The 23,299-nt window shown below is 49.7% G+C and overlaps 1 protein-coding gene across 4 annotated transcripts in view; it reads right to left on the bottom strand.

The window, feature by feature from the left end:
- The window catches only part of MYRIP (myosin VIIA and Rab interacting protein), a 353,398-nt gene that overhangs the window by 55,030 nt on the left and 275,069 nt on the right, over positions 1-23,299 (bottom strand). For all 4 annotated transcript variants that reach the window (XM_004419542.3, XM_087430764.1, XM_087430763.1 and 1 more), the window contains exons 6-10: positions 23,047-23,144; positions 22,747-22,827; positions 19,948-20,091; positions 9,019-9,172; positions 599-1,236 (exon numbers count right to left, since the gene is read on the bottom strand). In XM_004419542.3, the coding sequence (XP_004419599.2) occupies positions 599-1,236; positions 9,019-9,172; positions 19,948-20,091; positions 22,747-22,827; positions 23,047-23,144 (1,115 nt within the window). The remainder of the gene's footprint in view (positions 1-598; positions 1,237-9,018; positions 9,173-19,947; positions 20,092-22,746; positions 22,828-23,046; positions 23,145-23,299) is intronic.

Below are 23,299 nucleotides of genomic sequence, written 5' to 3'. Positions count from 1 at the left end.
CTCAGGCAGACCTCAGCACTTTATGAACATCATCTTATCCACTCATCACAACCATTCTTTGAAGTGGGTTCTAATATTAGTTCCATTTTACAGATGAGGAAACTGAGACCTAGAGAGATGCCTTGTCCAAGGTCACACAGTAGGATTTGAACTCAGGCAGACTGACTCTAGACCCCATATTCTTAACCCTAAGCCAGTGGCCCTCAACCTTCAATGCACAGCAGAATCACCAAGAGAGCTTGTCACAACAGAGATGCCTGGGCCCCACCCCCAGAGATTCTGATTCAGCAGGTCTGGGGCAGGGCCTGAGAATCTGCATTTCTAATAAGTTCCCAGGTTGTGCTGATGCTGCTGGTCTGGGGGCCACACTTTGCAAACCCACTTTGAACTCTAAGCTCTCATCTCCAGAGAGGATGACATGGAGCCCCAGAGAGTTGATGTGACCTGACTAGGTCACTCAGCTACTTAGCAGCAAAACCAAGATGAGAATCTGGGTCTGTGCATGCTAAATCCAGGGTTCTCTATGCCACTCCTGCTTGGAGGAGGGCACATCCGACTGAAAAGTGTGTGTGTGCTTGCTCGCACCCAGCTTCATTACCTGATGGGTGTCCAGCTCCGGGGGATGGGCGTTGGGGGAAGATAACTCCTTGCTTGGCTCCTCTGAGCCCAGCCGGGCCCTTCTCCACCTCCTGGCCCGCCGGTCTGCAGTGTGGGGGGCCTCCTCAGGCTCGCTGCTGTCCGAGGTCTCCCTGCTGGCTGCCTGGGGGTTGAAGTTCACGTCTAGCTCTCCCTGTAGGTACATCTTCTCGGCTGCGGGGTTCCTGGGGGTCTTCCTCTGCAACCAGGACAGTCTGGCCCGCTGCCCAGCTTCCCGAGAAGAACTTGCCGAGGAGGTCTCTGAGTCAGAGCACATGGCCTCAAGGTTGGGGGAGAGCCCAGAGGAGGCGGAGGTGGCTGAGGGGCCTTGGTCTGAGCCTCGGGCCTGCGTGGGCTGGGGCTGGGGGTTCCTGGGCAGGCCCCGGGGCTGCGGGCACAGCGTGCTCAAGGCCTCACTCCAGTCAAAGTCCTCCTCACTGTCGGAGCCCATCTCATCATAGGCGGACGCCACGCTGGAGGCTGCCTCTAGGGCCTGAAACGTGCCACTCTTAGGTCTGGTCAACAGGTGGGTGGGGGGCAGAGCATCATCCTTCAGGGCCACCCAGTTCCCGTCAGGGCTCTGTAAAACCGGGGCCATGTCTGTGGGCGGGAGGGAGAGAGAAACCAGAGGGGGCTGTTACCACCTAGAGCAAGGTGGGGTTTGTCACCTTGTCACCATTTGTCACCTCCCATGACTGGCTTGTGGGGGTCCTGGGGAGCAGCTGACTCTAGGAAGTCCAGGAGGGCACACCTAATTGGGGGACAGAGTTTAAAGGTCCCCGGAAGTCCCCTGACACCACACAGGGCCACAGAGCTTCACAGATGGAGAGAGAGTCGGAGATCTGGCTCCTATTTAATGTCTACCTGGGTCTGCTGATCACTTCAGTCTCCTCAGAATTGCCCCCTCCTGCCCTAGGCTGGCTTGAGTGTAGAAGCAGAGAGGAGAGGGCTGCTGTTGGCAGCCCCAGGTTCTAGCTCTTTGATCTTGGGCCACGGTTTGTCTCTTAGATCCTCATTTCCCCTCATCGGATGGGAGATGACTCTGTCATCTGCCCTGGCCTACCTCACAGGATAACACGTCCTGCCCTTGGCCCTTTTACAGGTCTCACTCACCACAGCCTCGTGAGATGGCATGTGTGAAATAATAAGATACATATGTTTACACACACATACACATACTCATCTCTGCCTCAGTTTCTTCTAATATTTGGTCTTTGACTGGAGTTCCTGACACAGAGATCCTAAATCCCTTGGAATTTCCTGGGTGATGGGAGTGTCCTTTGCTGTAATGAGGCAACTCTTGGTGGTGGTGGGCTCCAGCAGGTGGGCTGGTCACTAGAAAGACCAAGCCATGATTACAAGATTGGAACTTTCAGCTCTACCTCTATTCTCCACAGAGGGGAGAGGGGCTGGGAAATGACTTAATAATGGATCACTCCTATGTGGTGAAGCCTCCATAAAAATCCCCAAAGTACAGGGTTCAGCGAGCTTCCGGGTTGGTGAACATGTCCACACACTGAGAGAGTGGCTCATTCCAACTCCACGGGGACAGAAGCTTCTGTGCTCTGAACCCTTCTGGATCTTGCCCTATGTACCTCTTCATCTGGCTGTTCATCTGTACCCTTTATCGTATCTTTTATTACATAATAAACCAGTAAAAATAATAAGAGTTTCCCTGAGTTCTGTGAGCTGTTCTAGTAAATTATTGAACCTAAGGTCATGGGAACCCCATTTACAGCTGGTCAAAAGTACAGGGGTCAACTGGGGACTTAGAGCTGGCATCTGGAGTCATGTGGGACTGAACCTTTAACTGTGGGCTCTGACATTAACTCCAGCGAGGGAGCGTCAGAACTGAACTGAATTGTAGGACACCAGCTAGTGTCAGAGAATCGGCTGGTATGGGGAAAAACCCACACCTCTGGTCACAGATGTGTTCTATGTGAGTAGTAGAGGAATAACAGAGTTTTTCCTGCTCTGCATGTAAGTTTATTTTCAACTCAAGGCACATGCCTCATTCTGGAAAAGATGTGAGGCAGAAAGAGGTTGGTATTTCCAATTTCATTTTACAGAGGAGGGAACAAAGACGAGCGAAGTTAAGTGACTTGTCAAAGCCACAGAGCCTGGCCGAGTCAGGATGGGTGCATCTCCACCCGACCCCAGGCAGCCCTTTGTTGTCAACTGTGCCATGGAAGCCCTGGGCCGGTGGTAAGGCACTGTGCAAAGGCAGGCTGGAGCAGGTCTCAGTTTGGGGTCATGGTCTTGACTGGCCTAAACGGGGCTCAGAGCATCTGTGATAACTGGTGGCGGGGTCCCCAAGCATTGATCTGCATGCCAGGGCGGGGGGTGGGGGTAGGCAGTAAAAGCTGCTTTGTCTTGTTTTTGCTGAAGGCAAACAGGAAGATGTTTTCTGCCCCTGTCCCTGGGGAGTGGGAGTAAAATGACACGACATCCTTTAGCTATGGGTACCAGGCCCAGCCCTGCGGCCCCAGGCACAGCAGTTGCCAAAAGAAGCTGTTTTCCTTTATTAGGAACCTTGCAGGGCTTCCTGGGGATGGGTGAAGGGCCCCAGGGCTTTGGAGGGGACCATTCCTCAACTTGTGTGTAGACACCAGCAGTGGTAGGACATTGAGGCAGTGTCCTACTAGATGCTACTGCAAACACACAATTTTCTACCAATTAAACGATTACTACTTCATATAATAAAATTAAATTTATCAGTATTTCACGGTGTCCACAGAGCACTGTACTTGCCAGGACTGTTTCAGAACCACAGCCTTAGGGGATTCAGATGCTGGTTGAACGTGTTTTCCACTCAGCGACCCAGCCCACTTCTACTGCCTGGCTGCAGCTCAGGCTGGCAGGACATCGAGTTCCCTTTCTTCCGAGTCAGGAGGTGGGGATTTAAGCACAGTCCTCCTGGGAGCCTGAGGGGCTGTGTCCTGTCTTCCTCCCGCTGCTCCCTCCACCTTCAGTGTCCATCCTCACTACCTCCACCATCTCCATGTAGTGGAGCCCCAGTGGCCCTCAATGACCTCTGCCCCCCTTGTCCTAGAGTACTTTCTCGTCTTTCTGCCCAGATGTGGCCTCCTCCTTCCCTGAGTCCTCCTAGTGTGACAGTTTGGCTCATTCCACGATCCAACTGTGTTCCGGCTGATCACGCCACAGCTGAGCCTTCCTCCCTGATGACAGGCCCCTGTGGCAGGGTCTGGATCTCAGTCATCTCTCTAGCTCACTCTGTCCCAGAGCCACTTGAGCAACAGAAAGAGCAGAGACTGTGAAGTCAGAGGGCCTGGGTGGAAAGCCTGCTCACCCATTTAGCAGCTATGTGAGTCTCACAGCCTCCGTCCTCTCATTGGTGCGAAGGGCATGGCTAATACCTCCCTGGGTCGCTGTCAGGATTAAATGAGGTGATGCTCATGAAGTGTGTTTCATGTGCCTGCTCAGAGCAGAAGATAAATTCCTAATAGCTCTTTTCCCCGTGCCCAGAACTGAGGCTGCTTTAGTGCGGGCAAAGAACAAGAACTTTGGACTCAGGCAGGTCCGGGGCTGAGCTCCAGTTACATACTGCAATTCCTAGCAGCTGACCTTGGTCAGAGAGCACCTCGCAGCCTGGTTCCTGACCCGCCAATGGGGACAGTGTGACCCTCCCCGGCTGTCGGAGGATTATTATGAGACAACATATGGACAGCATTGGTCATAGTGCCAGCTGCACTGAGGACCCTCGGCTATTGTTATCTGATGTCTGTTGAATTGGATTATACTACTACTATTTAACACCTGACTATGGATCAGCACCTATGTACTCCATATATATGTATGTAGAAAGCAGATACATTTATATCCTATAGTTATTATTCATTACTACAGCAACACTATTTTCATTGACTGTGTAAACATTCAGAGGAGAGGCTAACTAGGGTGTTATCACCATTTACATGTTATGGGCTGTACTCGGCATGGTGGTAACAGTAGGTCTTCCGGGAAAAAAGGGTTCTATTTTGCTGGCATTCTCCCAATGCCATATCCCAAGATCATTAGTCAGAAGGTGTGGAAGGCAGGGACTAGAGAGCCCCTCTGCGTTTCTCCAGAAATGCTCAGGCTCTCGCTCAGTGAAGCTATTAATGGCCGCTAAATGACAATATGGATTTCCCCTGTGGCTGACCCTGTGGGTGCCCCTCCCATAACCCTGGCCCTTGCTACTTCATTGCACACCCTCTGGGCTCCCAACTGCCAGCACTTGCAGTTCTTTGCCTGAGGCTTGCTCCGGTTACCAGAGCTGCACTGGCTGTCCCAGGGCAGGCTGGAATCACCGCCTCTTGGGAGCAGACTGGGCGAGCTGTGGATAAGTACCCCTGCTCCCCTGTCTGCTGGGCAGATGCGTATAGTATTCCATGCGGGCTCTCAGAGTTCCCCAGTGGGGACAAGCTCCAGTCACCCACGGTGGTACCCTGCTTGATAATGAGTCGTTTATTGCCTGCCTTCCCTTCCCTGTCTCATGTCCCCACTCCCCTCTCTGTGCTTCCTGGGCTCACCTCCAAATAAAATACAGTCCTCAGAGCTTCCTATTAGAGTCTGCAAACAGAGACACCCACACGATGCAAAGCAGACTCAGCCCCAGCTGTGGAGTGTGTTCACTCTGAGGGGAGAGGTGTGTCCTATGGGTATTACAATTAGTTGCTAGGTCTGCCCTCTGGACCATCTTCAGAGACCCAACTCACACGCTGCTCCTCAGTGGAGATCCCTGGCCTTCTTTCCTTGAGGAGCTGGCTACTCTGTTCTCTGAGCTTTGCCAAAAGGCTTTCATTTTTTAACACAAACTACAGTAGTTTATTTTCTTGGTTGTCTACCCACCCCCCGCCTGACTGTGAGCTCCTTGAGGGCAGAGCAGCGTCTTCTTTGCTGCTGTACCCCCAGACCCTGGTTCTGCATCCCATCCTGGGTTTGGAAAGACTACTTGTTAATGAACACAGTACCCCTAGGCTGTAGGATCAAGATAGGCTGTTGATGGGGGGCTCTCTGTGAGCCCTACTTTGTGCACCCTCTCCTGGGGCCATGGGAGCAAGCCAGAGAGGGAAGGCCCCTGGTAACGCCACTCTGTGCCTGGCTGCAGGTTGACTGAGTTGTAAATGTGGTCCTGGACCTGCCTCCCAAACTGCTATATGGTGGGCTGGGATTCAGCCCATTGCTGGCTCCTCTCTTTTCCTGCCTTTTATAATCCCACACTGCCATGTTCCTCTGGGTAAGCTAGAAGTTGGCCAACTTTTATCTCAGCAAAAGCACAGATGGCTCCCTAAATACCCAACCCTATGAAAACCCTGGTTGTCAAGCTGCATTGTCGGAACTGCTCAAAGCTGTGCCTGGGCTCTAACAGCACATTCTCTTAGTCCACTGGGAATATCCCTCTGGGACCCTGCTCCCCTCCAACTTCTCCTTTCTCCGAATTCTCACTCTTTCATGATTGAGCAGGCAACAGTCAGTGAGCAACTCAAGAGCGGGGACTGTCCCCTGATCTCTACTCCCCAACACTGAGCACACACTGTGCATACAGCAGATGCTCAATCAAAGTCTATAAAGAGAAAATGTGTTCTGGGGGACATCTGTTAACTGCTGTTAGCCCTGTCAAGACTGAAAGGGGAGTTGCTGTGGTTTACTCAGCCCACAGTGTCCCTAAGACTGACCCCAACTGTGGGCTATCAGGCGCTGGAACCAACCCTTCATCTGAGGCATAAACAGAACTGCTGAAAATAGCTCAGTGGACATTAACCTTCTGAGATGACTTCCACCTCTGGGCCTCCTCTGTTCTACATTTCTGCTCTGCCGAGACTGAGCAATGCCCTGGGAATAATCTGCTTCCTGCTAAGCACATCAGACATCCTTCACGACCTCTGGGGTTGGCCTGGACATTTTAGCACATTGAAGCTGAGCGTTCCTCAGAAAACCCACCAGTTTTCTACACAAGTGTTTTATATATATTTTTAAAAATCTCTATCCTGACAAATGCATGGATTTTAGAGCAGAGTTTGAAGTCTTTTTGTGCGCGTGATGCTGTTGAACTAAGTTTTACGTTTATATGTATACAACTGATAAATTATACATGGGTGCCTTTTTTTTTTTTTTTACAGAAAATTAGGTAAAAAATCATGTCTTGAAAGTGAAAATCCTTTGCAGATTTATCTAGAATGCTCATAATTCAGTGGAGAACTATTTTGTGAAATGGAATGTCTTTTAGAAGAGCTTATAATATCCTCTAAATTTGTGTTTGTAAGTCTGAATTTTGAAATGCTATTTTGTTGTTGTTGTTTGTTTTTATGGTGGGGAGACACTTGCCATCATGCACGAGCTGAAGAAGCCTGCTACCTGGAGCCATGGTGTTTGGGTTTGAGGACCACATTAGCTGTGGGATGCTGGACAAGTCTCTCACCTTCCCTGTCCCTCAAGGTTCTTATCTGCCACACAAGGCAATGACAGAGCTTAGCAATATTGTTGGAGGAATAAATAAAGCACTCCCCTCAGATAGACTCTGTACATTGTACAGTGATTTTAAAAGGTCATTATTATTGTTTATTGAAGATCTATTATATGATATTCTTATATGCCTTGTGGAATCTGAAAGTCCCTTCTTTGTGGGAATTTTCAATTCATGGTGAGAGATAGAGAGAAAAAGAAAGAATAAGAATAAATGAACAAATATGGATATGCTGGGCAGCATGGGGAAAGAAAAGCATATCTAGAAAGGAAAACGAACTTAAAAACCAAAACAAAAAGCATACACATAAATAAAGAAAACTTCATGTGCTCACAGAATCTCTGCAGTTTCTACTGATAGGTACTAAGAGGTCAACATAGAAATGATCTCTTTTTGAAAATCTTAAAATCACTGTTAAAAAATATTTAATGATTTTTGATTCTCTGCATTGTGATAGCAATAGAATTTGTTTATATAGCTGTTAGTTAACTCTTCTCCCCTATAGAATAGAAATGATAGCACAATCTTTAAAAATGATTTTTCTAAAATGAATATTTTGCTGTAAATTTGTTGTTGTTCAGGAAAGGAGTCTATATCTGACATATAACATGAGTTTATATAACAATGGTTTCTTCTTGCGAGGACAAATGTGCCTGGCTTCCAGTATACAGCATGTGTATTTAGGTGAAGAGAGAACAGAGCTGTGCTGGGGTGGCCTGAGCATCTTTACTCCCACAGTTATGGGGCCCAAGAGACCACCTGGCCTGAGCACCGGGGGTTCACGGCTCTTAGCCGTTACCCATGTGGTTCTAAGCATCTCACAGTCTTCTGATGTGTGGCTTTGGGAAAGTGACTCAGCTAATTTGAGCCTCTTCGTTGTGAGGGATTATATGACTTGACAGCTTTATAAAGGACTGTGTGTCATAGATGTTGAGGAATCTTCCAGGGAGGCGAGCTCAATTGCCCCATGTAGAGGTAGGAGATTCCAGGAGCATGAGCATGAAGAGGGGACAGCAATGCCACCCTCAGGGGTGACCGGGATGGCCAGCTGCCCATCAAAGACTCGTGCGCTTTGGCTCTTTCATGGCGCAGCCGTGTTGCTGGTTTGCATCTGCCCAGCCAGGACTACGTTTCCCAGGCCCCCTCCAATGAAATGGGGCCACATGACTTGTTCTTGCCCATGGACGGGAGAGTGGTGTGTGTGCCATTTCCCTGCTGAGGTGGTTAGGAAGCAAGTGTGCTGCCTTCTCCGTTCCCTCTTCCTCCATCTGCTGGCAGAATACGAATGACCCAGCGGAAGACTCAGTGGCCCTAGAGGCCCGCCTGCCCTCTAGGCAGGTGGAAGGAGCCTCTGGCTGCTGAAGGCCTCCACAGCCAGGACACTACAGTGCACTACACTGTTGGGTGATGAGAAAGAGAATTATTGCGTTAAGACACCTAAATGTTTGGTTTGCTTGTTATAGCAGCGAGTGTTACCTTAACTAATGTGTCAGGTTTTAGAAAGGACACTCTTAAAACCAGACCAGTGCTGGGACTCACATCCCTTTGAACATGAAAATGCCCCGCTGGGTTAGAGTAGCACTGCTGGCTGACATGGGACACTTGCTCCTAGTCCACATAGAACCCGCAGCTGAAGTAGGGCTGTGCAGCTGAGTGACTATAACACACTTGCCCAGGAGCCCGCCACCGTCCCACAGGTCTCAGCAGGAAAACAGCCCAAGCGGAAAACACGACCACATTGTATATTGTGTGCTGTGCCAGAGGCCTCGTGACTTGGTGGCTCAGTTGCCCCACAGGGGCACACACCCACTCACACTGACGGGAGGAAGAGCTGAGGGGCCATGCAATGGCCGAGAGGCCTCCGAACAGCACTTTTGAAACCCACAGACCCACCAGACGCTGCTTAAAACAGTTACTTGTCTCGTCCAGCCTGTCCACGCTCTTCCAGCTGGGCAAAGCCCACTCCTCCCTTGGCTGCTGGCTCTGGTCCCTCGGCTGCCTCGACGCAGCCTCCAGCGAAGAGGTCTTCAGGGCATCTTCTCTGGTGAGTGAGAATGCAGACTGGGACCGCTGGGGAAAGAGAAGAGGGGAGGGGGTGAACTCAGAAGGCACAGTCACTGGGATGGATGCCTTCAGCTATTCGGCAGACACTGGACAGCGTGGAGGAGACATGTTTGATGGTATTGGCTTTTCTTGAGTTAAGGCTTAAAAGCTGCAAATCAGTACATGATGCTATCTAATGGCACACATGGTTCCCTGTTTGTTCCATTGCAAGCTGGCCAGGACCACGGGAAAGCAAAAGCGACATAGTGGAATCCGACAGAGCCAGTTCTCATATGGCTCCTTCTTACCCAGCCCTTCTCCCAGCTAAGATCTCTTAGGTCCAATTGTTTGTGATGAAAAATGAAAGCATCTTCCCCTCACAGACCTCCAAACCTGAGAGTTCCAGCGGCGTAACCAGAAAGTTATAGCACAAGGTAAGTGCTGCAATAGATATGTGAGCCGAGTATGGGCAGTCCACAAGCCTAGAACTATTGCAACATATTCCTATTTAGTGTCTGAATTAAAGAAAGGAAAATTAACTCCAACCCAAGGAGAAGTGGTAAAAATGGGGTTTCAAAGGACTGACAGGAAATATGTTTGAATTGTGTCACACACATATGTTACAAATATCATCTATAGAGAATTTGAAGCTCAAATGTTATATAGAAAGAATTTCATCATAGGAGACTAATCTTTTCCTTTGTCATTCAATGAAGGAATTATCTTTTACTGGTGATTTATTTTGTTCTTTTTATATCGATAGGCTGAGGAGGGAAAGGGCAAAGCCTCCGAAAGCATCTGTGACCACAACATGAGACAAAGGACGGATCTCTCAGGCCCCTGAGCAGTCTGTCACCACCTGCTAGCCGTCCTCAACACCAACAGCCCCACTGCCTTCTCTCCCAGGGAGAAACGGGCTCATCCTGGTAATCTGCTTCCTCTCCCACCACAGGTGCAAAGAACAGGAGACAGAAGGAGAGCATCTTCGGAGAGCTGTGAGCAGGTGGTTGGAGCTGAACTGAAGAGTCAGCTGTACCGGGCTCCAATACCACCTCTGCAATAACACCTTGGCCAAGCGACTTCACTTCTTGAGAGATGTGGAAACTTAATCTTGCCCTGCACACACTAAATGCATAATACATGGGATCTTAAAAAAGGTGTTTGTGAATACCAACAAAAAATAGCAAACACCAGCACCAGGATATTTGGGTGACAACACTGAGCTTCATAACTGGAGTTTGGGGAGAGGACAATGCACCCCATAGCCTTACCCCAAAGGATGGTTAACTAGTCTGAGAAAAGACACGATGATAACTGAGGATCAAGGTCCAGCCTCCTCATCATCAGAGGCCAGGCCAGGGCCCAGGAGCCCTCAAATATAGGGTATCTGGTACACTTTGTTGGAGAGGGTAGTGCAGGCCAGTTCCAGGTCAGAAAGAGTCGTAGAAATCCTCTTCTACTTCCCCCCCCAAGACCCTGAGGCCAATCTAGGAGGAAGATGGGTTTGCAGAACAAACATGGAACCCTCTAAGCTGTGTACCCAGGGTCACAACCTACCTCCCATCCCTGTGAATAAAGAGGAGAGCATGATGGGCCTCCAGACTGCCTTTCAATGTAGCGGTCACAGGGTAACACAGCTCAGAGGCCGATGAGCTCTCCTCATCTTATCAATTCTATAAGATTCTGTGTGCATTCAGTTCATGCATGCCACGGTCTGTGGGAACCCCCTCCCCCAAGCTGGGCTGGAGTCCTGGGCGTCCTTTATGCTTGTGCTATACTATACGTCTCTGCAAACATCTGAATTTTGCCTGGTGTCCTCACTAGACTGCGAGCCACTGAGGGCAGCTAATGGCCTGTTAGTGGTGACATCCCAAGCCCCTGGCACAGTCACTGGTATAGAACCAGAGATCAATGAATGTTTGCTGTGGAGTGAATGTAATTTGAGGTGGGCTACAGGGTGGGTAGGGTTTCAGGATGGGCTTTCAGAAGTGCCCGATTATTATTATCATTATTATTTTTACTAACTTCTTGGGAAAAAATGGGAGCAAGAGAAAGAAATACGAAGAATCTCACTGTCAATCTCACTTACATCATGGAGGCCAAGGTCTTACTTGGGGAAGAGCCAGACTAACACACACACGTCAAGTGGCTTTCAGCCGGGTGACACTTCCGTCATTCCGAGGGCAGAGGAAGCACTGATCCTGTCCTAGGGTCCTAAACAGCTTTGATGCTCGACAACCACCACGGTTTTCTCAGGTTGGGTGTTCGGGGAGCCATCTATGATTTTGTTAAATCCTTGACAGATGATGCACGGCTCTCAGAGATGGTCTGATGGTCACCTGGCAAGTGAAGTCAGTAAAACTGAAGGAAAAAAAATCCTTCTATGGTAAACCCCCACGGACATTCCTCCCACCCTGGACTGGCAAGAAAGTGCCCCTTCTGTGAGATCAGAGGATCTTCCCGTACCCTGTTACAGCCATACCCCAACTTGTTGACTCTTCCACAGACGGTGAGCCCCTCGAAGGCAGGGATGGTCTTTGGGTGTGATCCTCGTGGCATGTTTGTTACTGAATTTATAGGATGTAAGACACAGGTCTGGGAGCTGACAGCCTACCGCCAGGTGCAGTATTACTGCAGCCTCCCATGAGCCATGTCTATACCCTCGCCTTCCTGTTTATATCCCCAAGCTTCTCATGTAGATCACTGAATATATGTTTTAAAAAGGGGAAAAATAACATTTAATATTTTATTTTGCAGTGGCTCAAACAGTATTTTATGGCGTATGTGTGTCTGTAGGAGATGGCTGGGGTCCATTTTTATGGGACAAAAATGCTCCCTTCACCTAAAAAAGCCAAGAACAACAAACGAAAAGTCCCTCTCTGGTCCCAATAGGGAAGACAGAATCTGTGTTTTTCATGAGAGAGTTGGGGGTGCCAGGATTTTATAATCTAGTTCAGGCAAGCCATTGTTTCACACTAGAAGAAAACTACCCTGACAATCACTAAAAGCCCCAAAAAGCTTTCTCCCACAGGTCTCAGGATGCTGCTGGCCCAGGTCTCCGGCCAGGGCAGAAAAGCCCCAGTTCTGACACCCAGACCTGGTTTTGCTAAAAATTCATTGCAATGAACATATTGCCCAGCAGATGGCGCCACAACAATGCTTTTACTTGCCAGTTAGTTCAACCTCAGTGGCTCCTGGGAAGTGATTGGATTACTTGAGTAATTTATCTGCTCATTAGCCTGGCTGGACCTTCTGTACCCACCTGTCTTTCCCACCCACAGCCTCTGCTTTCCTTTCCCTCCTCTTACCCACCCGAAGGTCCATGGAAGCAGGGCTGGTGACATCAGGAAGGGCTGGCTTGAGTAACAGTGTCTGCACATCTCCTCAGAGGGGCTGGGAATGGTTGGTGGAGTCCATGGGTCCAGGAATGTAAGCATGCGAGCAAAGCCTCACAAACACAGACTTGAGTATTTGAGCTTTGAAGCACGCCCTGCCTCTTAACTCTTCAGGCACTAACTAACGGGTGGTGTGTTAGGTTGTGGGTCAACACCAGCTCCTCCCCTTCTATGTGGGATCCTGGGGGGAACTTCAACTGTTCTCAGCCTTAGTTTCCTCAAGTAAAGGGATCAGTGTCACGCCTGGCACATAGAAAGCACTCGATAAATATTAGCCAAATAAGAGCATTTATTAAGCTCTACAACTGAGCCAGAGCAACATATCCATTCTCTCATTCAATCTGATTGGATACACATGAGTAAACTGAGGCAGGGCTGAATAATTTGCTCAAGGCATACGAGTGGTAGGGGGCAGAGGCAGGGTTTGAGCTCGGGTCTATCTGGCTCCAAGTTGATGCTCGTCTGTGCCCTCTCAGTGCTGAGCCCGAGCCTTTGCTGAAAGCCTGGGAACAATGCACTCCTGGCGAACACGCTCCAACCCAGCAGGACTTTCCATCAGAACCAGCTGGCTCTGAAGCTCTGGGCGAAACACACAGTGTGAGCATCAGTTACCTTTGTTATCCCTTCCTTTGCAGTCACTGCCTCCCACAAGCAGCAGCATCGTGCTCTACCTATACCTCCTGGAATGGTATACTGTTGCTATGATTAACATCATCGCCAACAGAGCAGGCTTCCCGAGGCAGTGGTCACGGCTTCAAAATAGTGTTTGTTTTCAAGGAGCCCATAACACAAAACGGGGAGAGAATATTTTAGTTTGAAGAATTTGGGGGCAAAGGGATCCATAACAGTGGTCATGCAAATCAACAACTGAGATATAGCTATGCTTTGTAGGGTCAGGCATAACCATTAAATTCAATCCAATAATTATAACAACAATAAAAAATAGGTCTACACTATAGTCAGTCAAAGGAGAGAGCGAATGGGAGGGAGGAAATGACAGAGACACAAAGAGAAAAGGCTGAGGGAAACGGAAAGGGATAGAGAAGAGACCGAGAGAAAGAGTCAGACAGAGATGCATCTTAGTCATTGGGCACATGGTGAGTGCCTGGCCCCTGCTGTCATGATTATTATCAATAGGATCACCATATTATTACGGAGACACCTTTTTTATATACATGCGCCCAGAGAGACAGGCATTAAATGGATTATAACCCCTGCACTAGTGCCTTTTAGGATATTGCATCTTAAGGCTTTGAAAGTGGGATTGCACTGACCCGCCTGCTGGCGGAGAACCACACAAAAAAGGAGGAAATTAAAAAGAGAACAATCACGCTGAACTTTCTTTCAAGAGAACAGATGAGACGTTCTGTCTGAATGGGGGTGGATTAAGTTTGGGTTTTGCAGTTAAGCCCAAGCAGTGAGGCCCGCAGCCTCTGGGATTCTGCACAGTTATTCCCTGAGTCAGAGGAGTCCAGGTCCTTGGAGAGCTGAGGAAAAAGGAGGGAGTGCTGCCAGGAGGCTGCAGGTTTAGGGCCCTCCGGGGTCTGCAGGTCAGGGAGCGCTCCTCAAGACAGCATCAAGAGCTGCAGCCTGTTGGCATCACCTGGGGAGACTGTGGTCAGTATACAGATGCCCAGGCTCCACTCCAGACCCAGGGAGTCAGAACCCCTGGAGTGGGGCTCGGGCAGGTGATGCAGATGGGCATCCAGGGCAAGAACAACTGATGGAAAGGTGGAAAGCCATGTTCTGTGAAGTCCCCAAGAACCGAGCCTTGGCCTGCTGCTTCGTGTCCAGGCTCTGGCCAGTGTCTAGGTGCATTTCTGCATTTAGGCCCTCTGTTTAGCACTTCTTCATCTCACCCCCTAGACCAGTGCTGTGTAGTAAACCATCCTGGGAGGATGGAAATATTCTATATCTGCACTGTCCAATATGGTAGCCACCAGCCACTGGTGCTATTGAGCGCTTGAAATGTGGCCAGTGTGACCGAAGAACTGGGTTTTTAATTTTACTTAACTTTAATTTAAGTTTAAATAGTCACTTGTGTCTTGTGGCCATCCTATTGGACAGTGCAGCCCTAGAACCTCTGAGCTGAAAGGGACCTTAGTGATCACTGAGTCCACAGATCTCACATTATGGAGGAAGAAGCTAAATCAAGGACTTTGGAGCAGGAAAAAGGTATTCAACTCCTGGCCCCACCAATCACCAGATGTGGGACCTTAGGTAACTTACGTTCAAGCTTTAGCCTCAGTTCCTCATCTGTAAAATGGGTCCAATAATATCTGCATCCCCACCTCGTGGTGGGGAGTAAAAGAAATAACATGTGATGGGCAAACATAATGTCTGCACCTTAACCAACAGCTGTTCTGTGTCCTCCCCACATGGGCCGCATCAGCAGTGAGTCCTGTGGTCATCATGCTGCACAACTCAGGGGGCGCCACTCACATTGTATTCTAGATGAACGGGGCACTGGGGTTGTGCAAGATGGTGGCCTTGGCCGGGGTCAGACCCTCTCAGTTCCTAACACTTGGATGTGGTCCCAGCACAGGCTCTTTCATCACAAGAGACTAGGGGCAGGTGCTGGGAGAAAGCATCGGCTTAGCCCACATGGGTGGGCAGTGTGGAAGCTGACCCCTGTCAACTGGATGTGCCACCTCTCGAGGGCCCCAGGCTGGACCTGCTATGGTGCTGGTTAGAGGGGAAGGGCCAGGGGTCCTGGCCAAGGGAAGTCAGGCCAGTGTCTGTCCCAGGTCAAGACTCACGTGGTGACATCACATGGCAGTCTGAAGGCAAGAGAGGAGGGCAACAGGACAAGGACGAACGGAGGAAGGGATGAAGCGTGGTGGGAAAGAGGTCGGGGCAAGGAGGGTCCCATCATTTCCAGTAAGCCTTCTCGGGGGTCTGTGGCTTCTCTTCCTGGCCTGGTCAGTGTGGGGGCTGAAGGTCACCTCCGTTCATCCTGTAAGTCTGTTTATATGGATGGTTGGAGCCAACCGAGGACAGGGTTCAGAAGGTGGAGGTGTTCTGGCTTCCTTGTCCCCAGAACAGCTAGAACTTGGTGTAAGCCTTTCTAAACAGCCAACTAATCGGGAGTCAATAGATTCTTACTGCTGAGGGCTGGGTAAGGCACAAGCTCTCCTTCCAGATAATGTTTTTAAAAGCTTTAATCAAAGTGCTTGTCTTTAAACCAAACCAAGAGACACGGACCTGAAACTGCAGGATGCCCAACACACGCCCAATGCTGAGCTGGCTCAAAGACAGAACACATGTGACCACTGACAACTGGGGGCTAATAATATTGGCTGCACAAAGGGGCAAACTGTGCCAGAGACCTAGCTGGATGCTGGATTTCTCCTTATTCCCAGATTCAGTCTGCTTTGTTTGGGGCAGCTCCCATGCGTACAAGTGTGGAGGGAGAAAGACAAAGCATTCATGTCTTCCTGATTGATATTGTTGACAAAAATATGCTGTTTACATACTGCAAATCATGGCATGGGGAGAACTCACAGGGAGAGGACAGAAAGGGACCTTCTTGAACAAATGTCCAAGTTAAGGATGAAGGTTGTAGTAATAGGAGCTAGCCAACGGTCTTGTCCCTTTTGTAAGGTGTCACATCCCTTGCCAGGCCATATGATCTGGGTGGTTAAAGTGTTTTGCCGGGAGGAGAGCTTACCCAAGGGGGTGTATCAATGTCCTTTATGGAGGTTTTTCCAACCTACACCCTCAAGGTTCTCTCCCACCCCCTCCCACAAAGGTGGACTCATGCCCCGGGAAGGTGGACATAGCTTGCAAAAGGACTGTATACCAGAGATTCAAAAGAGGCTTTAGAATCGGAGATGGACTTCCATTAGGCCTTATTCTATGTCAAAGTCTAGAAACAAACCATATTCTGCTATTTGCCCCAGGAAAAAAAGTAGGAAATGCGTCAGCTCTGTCTACATTGGTGTCGAAGCGACAGCGACGATTCTGCTGTGCAGGAGGCAGTGTTTGGCAAGACAGATTTTCTGACGAGAACATAAAACCCTGAGAGGTATTCGTTTTAGCAAACCAAATGGGAATCCTGTGCGACTCTGCCTTGTGCCTCTAACTGTCTCCTTCATGACAAGAGCCACCAGCTGTTCCTGGGTCCCAGGAGGACTGGATTCTTTCCCGTGAGCTGAGGGCTGAGTGCGAGGTCCCCTTGGGAAGCGTCACTGCCATTTATTTTAAGCTGCTCTCGGCCAGTGCTCGGCTGAGGAGTGTGGATAAAGCACCTTGGCCATCCTGCTGTGGAAAGGGGACACTGCTGCCCTAATGGCTGCTGTGTCATTCTGACTCGTGGTGCCGGAGCCCACTGTCCCACATCTCTAATGACGGACAGCGTCTCTGGTCTCTGTGAGGTGGCAGAAATACCATTCCAGCGTTAGCCGTAGGCATGACAAGGAGCCCTGATGAACATCTGGTGGGAAAGCAGGCGTTTCACATCCAGGGTTTCCCAGCGAAACAGGAGACAGCAGAGTGTAGGAAATGCTCAGAGCCAGGAGACGTGGGTTCTAGTCCTGGCCCACCACTTAGTGTTCCAGTGGCTCAGGCTAGCCGGGCCTCAGTTTACTCCTCTGTAAAATGGGATAATGTGGAGTGCTCTCACAGGATCTAAGGAAATCACAGTGTATGAACACCCTGTGCACATAATGTTCATACAAAGGAAAGGTAGTGGTCATGTGTATTCCTACAGATGTTCGCCAGTCCCTCTGTTATTGCTATGGTTACTTAAGTTTTCCACAATGACTCCCAGCCTCTCTGTTTGTGGGGTTTGCATAAGCACTTCAGTCACTGTGTAGAGCTGCAGCCAGCCGATGTGACAGGAAACTCGGGAGAGTGTGTTTCTGGGGAGTGAGCTCTCTTCAGCATTGGGGGAGGTGGGACAGTCAGGGAAGGAGCTTCTGGCCTCCGATGGAGGAAGAGCAGGGCAGCCCGAAGATGCAGCGAGGGGCCAGAGACGTCCCGTGGGTGAGTTGAGACAGTGGTAGAGAAGCAAGGTGAGGCCATTTGGCTGTGTGTGGAGGGGAAGGAAAGGGGGCACCTGTGAGGACCCGAAATACAGGCCGGCCGGTGGGGGACAGGGTGGCCTGGGAATCGGAGTAGGTGGCTCAGTGATACAGCAGCAGCTGCTGCTCTCTGGGCCTGGAGCCTAGCTGACCAAACACGGTGAGGTTCAGCTCACAACGCACAGGGGAACACCTTGATGAAACAGTGACCTTGATTCTGAAATGCAGAAATAATGTGATAATAATAAGAACAATAATGATCATTTAGGGGATGACACTTACGTGCCAAGTGGCCAATATCCACTTCTCATGTAGTCACCTGCCACTGTGCCCCTCAGTCACCGTTCTCCAGACATATGACGTATTCTATTCCTGGAGCACGCTAAGTTCCTTCCTGCTCAGAGCCTCCGTGCATGCCGTTCCCTCTGCGGGAATGCTCTTCCTCCTACGGCTCCCAAGTCACTCCTTTTTCAAGCCTTTGTTTCATGTCACCTCCTAGGGAAGGCTTTCCCTTTCTGCCCCGCTGACCAAGCTCTCACCTGTCTCAGCGCTCTTTCCCTCCATCCTCTCGGTTCCTCTTGACAACAGTGACTGGATTTGTACTTGTGTTTCTGTGCAGTTACTTGTTTATGGCGTGTCCCATCACTAGATTATGGTGGAGTCCACCGCATCTGCAGGAAGCTTGTCTCTGCAGCCCCTAGTGCCGCACCTTGCATGCAGTAGGAGCTCAATAAGGACTGTGTTAACTGCATGAGGAACCCTCAGAGCCATCCTTTGGGGCAGGCCTCATCATGGCTATTTTACAGGCAGGAACTAAACAGTTGCTCAAGGATAAATCCAGAATCCCACCCCTAGAAGTGCCAGAGGCAGAGCCCAGGCTCCCTGAACTTGCCTCTGATCCCTCGGCTCTTGGCTGAGTCTGGGGCGCAGCGGGGATTTCGACCTCCTAGAGCCCCCAAACTTGACTCTTGTAGTTTGCAGGAAATACTTCAGAAAGACTCCCCAAATGCAGGGCGACGCCGTGCACGCGTGCAGCCTGCAACCCGGGACTGCGGGGCTGAGTGAGTGAAATGTCGGACTGGCAGCCTACGTGAAGGTCACTCGCCCCCTCACTGCTGCGGGGGGCCCTCCCTCCTCTGGATTCCAGTTCTACCACCAGTCTCAACCTTTCAACTGAGCACTCCACTGTGAACTGCCTCGTATCCCCTCCTGCTCTGCTAACCAGACTACAAAGTCCTGGAGGGCAGGGACTGAGGCTTCTCTTTATTCTGTTCTCCTTGGTGCCGAGCCACGACAACAACAGTAAAACGAGATGACAGCATGTTGACAAGGGAAGGTTCTGCCAATAAGTCAATGAAGCTAAATCTCTGATAAAGCCACTCCTTGCTGCCCCCGTGCATCTGGCAGCTGTGAGGACACAGGGAGAGATTATGCAGGTGAGGCCACTGATCATCACTTCTGGAACTGCGTGTCTACCACGTGGCTGCTCTGCACACCTCTCAGTCTGTTCACGGAAGGCCACTGATCCCTAGGAGGAGTGGGATAAACACCTGGCGTTGCTCTTCCCATGTCTGACTTTCCAGTTTTCAATCGCACCTGTGTGTTGCCCTGTCTGGTGCCCCATGCTATTCTGTGGGCACTGACAGCTGACAGAACACAAGCCCTGCCGGCCAGCCCACCCTGCCACGCTGAAGCTCGCACAGAAGGCCCAGCTCCACAGTCTTAGCCTGTATCTCCTCCACTCCCAGCATCTGCATATCCTCTGCTGGGGCTACTTAAATAACCAAGGATTTTACAGGCTTGGTGACTCTGCTGCAGACACGGCAGGCTCAGACCCTTGGGTCACAGGAAGGACACTGTGCTTTGTGACTCCACCCTTGGCTTAATTTCAGAGTGACAGACAAAAAGGTTGACCCACATCACCACCTCCCAACCATGTCTAGATGTGACTGTTTTGGTGGCTCAAAGGGCAGTGGCAATTCTATCACTGTCACTTCTGTTTCAGTAAAGCAAGTGCTCTAAGCTGTAAGAATACACATGGCCCTCATAGAGCTATTTTTTTCACAGGATTCAGTACAACTTTTTTAGAATGAATTTAAAAAATGCCTATTAGCATCTTTATTTCTCCTAAATTGGTCTCTGTGTAAAACCCACCTCCATACTCTCCACTAGTCCGTCTGTATCCTCCACTAGTCTCTCTCAATCCTCCTGGTCCCCACTCACATATACTTTCTCAGCTTCTCCCCCCGCCCTTTGGGAACCTTTATGCTGTCTGGTGGGCACATGAGTCAATGACAGATGGTGAAGCGTGGTGTCCCCATTTCTATGGGGAGTACATGCAGGACACCTGTGTGCGGGTGGCCGGCACTGCTTGGGGACTCACCCAGAGGGTGGCGGAAGCTCGGTGACCTCCTGCAGAGGCTGTGGTCCCCTCGTCAGCCACCTTGGCACTGCAGCTCTGGGGCTGTGACCACTCTGGCTCTTCTTCCACTTGTGGCTCGATTTTGCTCTTCTGTTTTCTTATGATCTGGGGAGGGGGTGGGTGACAAGAGGGAGCACGTTAGCAGAGAGGCCTCTGGAGGCCATGTGGGTAACTGGGACTATATGTGGGATTTTTTTTAGCCATGTAAGAGCTTAGTTTCAATGGAATACCAGCCTGTTTCAGATCTGCCTTAGGATAAAACAGCACAACTGTAACCCTGAAGATTCTACAGCACTTTACACGTAATCCTTTTATGATGTTAACAACTTCTTCTATTTATTAAGTGCCTATCATGTGCCAGACTCTGTCTTAGGTACCTGATATGCTTTACCTCATTTAATCCTCAAAATAAATCTAAGAGCTACATACTACAACTCTCTCCATTTTACAGATAAGGAAACAGGCTCAGAGAGGTTAAGTTATCAGTTAATGCCACACAGCTCATGAATAGTGAAGCTGGATTTCAAACCCAGAGTCTCTGATTGTAAATCCCAATTTTAGGAAGCCTCTGGAAGCCACAAGGAGGGGAGAGATACCAAGAGTCATTAGGGATGGCTTTATCTCATTTGTACCACTTACTATTTGGGGCACAGCCATTTGGACTTAATGAGTCCATTTGCACAAAGGTCTCTAGGTTCCCAACATCCTACAGAGAGGAAGTAGCTGAGAAAATTGCTGAGCCACCAAGATGGGCATATTCTTCAATGCCTTTTTAGACTAGACAGGATGATGAAGAGGAAGGCTGACACCCAAGGAGAGCATGAACTGAGGTGACATGGGATAGACCCAGGGCCTAATCAAGGTACATGCCCTCCAGAGAGGGGACCTGGTCACGTGTACCCAGTGGGATTTCAGAATTGCAGTGGCCCAGTGACCTCCTGTGCCTCCATCTTTGCACAGATGGGTGCAAAGATGCACTGCACAGATGGGTGGGTTAGTGTTATTTTCCCGTCTATGATCCAGCATTGTGTGTTGGGTCTTTGGGGGAAGATAACTTGTTTGGTTAGTTCATAGGTTTCCAGCTTAAAAGGAACTGAATCTGGATCAAATATACTGTTAACTGTGATTGGATGAGACATGTGGGGGTCTTTGAGTGGGGTGACTGTACATGGCATGTGGAAGGGACATAATTATTGTGACCAAGGGCGAAGACTGAATTTGTTCAATGCTCCCTGTATACAGCCCTTTGTTGTGTGACTCTGCAGCTCCCAGTACATGGAGAATATACTTTCCATGCTCGTCTTTGGGCTGACTGGGCGCCTTGCTTTGGCCAATCACACGTGAGGAGGGAGTCGTAACTGAGTGTCAGGGCTGAGCCTAGGCCTTACTAGATATCACTGGCTTCCTCTGGCTCTCTGTGCTTTTGTCACAGCCATGAGTAGCAGATGTGCCTTCAGCCGGGTCCCAGAGTAGACACATTACACAGACTTGGTCCCAACCCACAGCTTGAGAGGGAGTCATTGCAGTGCATGAGCAAGAAAGAAATTGTGGTATAATAAAAAATATATTTGGCCTTTGACTCTGGTTCTTGGCACAGAGCTTCAAAAACCCTTGTAATTCTTTGAGTGATAGGAGTATCTCTGTTATGCTAATAAGATGACTCCTGGCCAGGGCCACTAGATAGATAGAGGCTGGTCATGTGGGTGGGAAAAACCAACCATGTGAACCATGGAACTTCCAGCTCCACCCTCAACCTCTGGGGAGGGGAGAGAGACTGGGGATTGAGTTCAATCAGGTGATCAATGATTTAATCAATCATGCCTACTTAATGAAACCTCAATAAAAACTCTGAAGCCATGAGGCTCAGAGAGCTTCCTGGCTGGTGCATACAGTGATGTGTTGAGAGGGTGGCGGGCACGGAGAGGGCATGGAAGCATTGCACAACCCCTCCCCAGACCTTGTGGCCCTATGTATCTCTTCATCTGGCTATTCATTTGTATCCTTTATAATAAACTGGTAATTGTAAGTATCATGCTTTCCTGAGTTCTGTGAGTTGTTCTAGCAAATTATCTAACCTGAGGGGCTCATGGGAATCTGAATTTGTAGTAGGCTAGACACAAGCGCAGTAACTTGGAGAAACCTGAGACTTGCAGCTGGCATCTGAATGGGGGGCAGTCTTGTGGGAGTGAGCCCTTAACTTGTGGGGTCTGTGCTAACTCCGAGTAGTTAGTGTCAAAATTGGATTAAATTGTAGGACACACAGTGGGTGTCAGAGAATTGGCTGTGGAACATAGAAATAATCCTTGTTTAAAGCCACAGAGTTCTGGGGTGGTTGTTTTCTCAGCAGTAATTAATTGATACACCATGTAAGCGACAATTTAGGGCACAGAGGTAGCAAGGGGTGACTGCAAAGCTTCTTCAGCAAGAAGCTATCTGATAAGTGTGAGAAGAGGACACACGCACATGCGCACACACAAAAGCTAGGAAATGGGAAGCCAGTGAGTAGCCTGCTCAGGGCTGAGTTCCTGGCTCCTCACCCACTAGCTCAGTCTCTAAAGTCAACCATATCCACACAGCTTAGATTTGGTAGTACAATGCAGTCCGTCTGCACTGGCCCCCAGAGCACAAAAGGCAAAAGGGACAAGGCACAGAAATGGTGTCCAAGGCAACAGCAGTGCCCATGTTTGCTCTTCAGCTCACCAGAGGCCCTGGTCCCACCAGATGGTAAACTGCAGTCCTCGGATGCCAGGGCCCACCTACCTTCTGCAGGATAGTTGAGGCCAGTTCCTCAGTCAGCTCTTCCTTGTGGTCCCGCAGGTAACTGGCCTCATTCTGCTTGTCCTGCGGAGGGAGGGAAGAGAATGGCCACGTGATATGGGTGGGTTTGGGGGACTTGGCAATCACTTTCTTGGGAGTCCTGACCACAAATGCAGGGGGAGGTTGGACACCGCTCTAATCAAGGATGGCTAGTGGACGTTGGTTTCCCAACAACCTCCATTTTCTCCTGGCAGCCAGGACCCCACTCACATCTTCCCCCAGAAAGGAGAAGGGGGGCCATACCAGGCTGTCCCCATAGGCTTCTGCTTTGGAAATTGCCTCCTCGATGGCCTCTTCAGCCACCCGTAGGGCGACAGCCAATGTGTCCATCATGCTATGTCCTAGACAGGAAATAGAACACAGACCATTTTCTGAAAGGAAATGACAAGTAAAACGGTTGTTCCACTTTAAGCTCTTCTGCTTAAATCTTTCAGAGCTCTAGGATAAGTCCCATACTGCTCATCCTGGCACAAAAGCCCCTTGCCCTTCACCCCTG

The sequence above is a fragment of the Ceratotherium simum genome, chromosome 5, assembly GCF_057802395.1.
Source record: "Ceratotherium simum simum isolate JZ-2026a chromosome 5, ASM5780239v1, whole genome shotgun sequence".
NCBI lineage: Eukaryota > Metazoa > Chordata > Mammalia > Perissodactyla > Rhinocerotidae > Ceratotherium > Ceratotherium simum.
The sequence above is the reverse complement of the archived record's forward strand: the minus strand, read 5'-3'. Positions and strand labels throughout refer to the sequence as shown.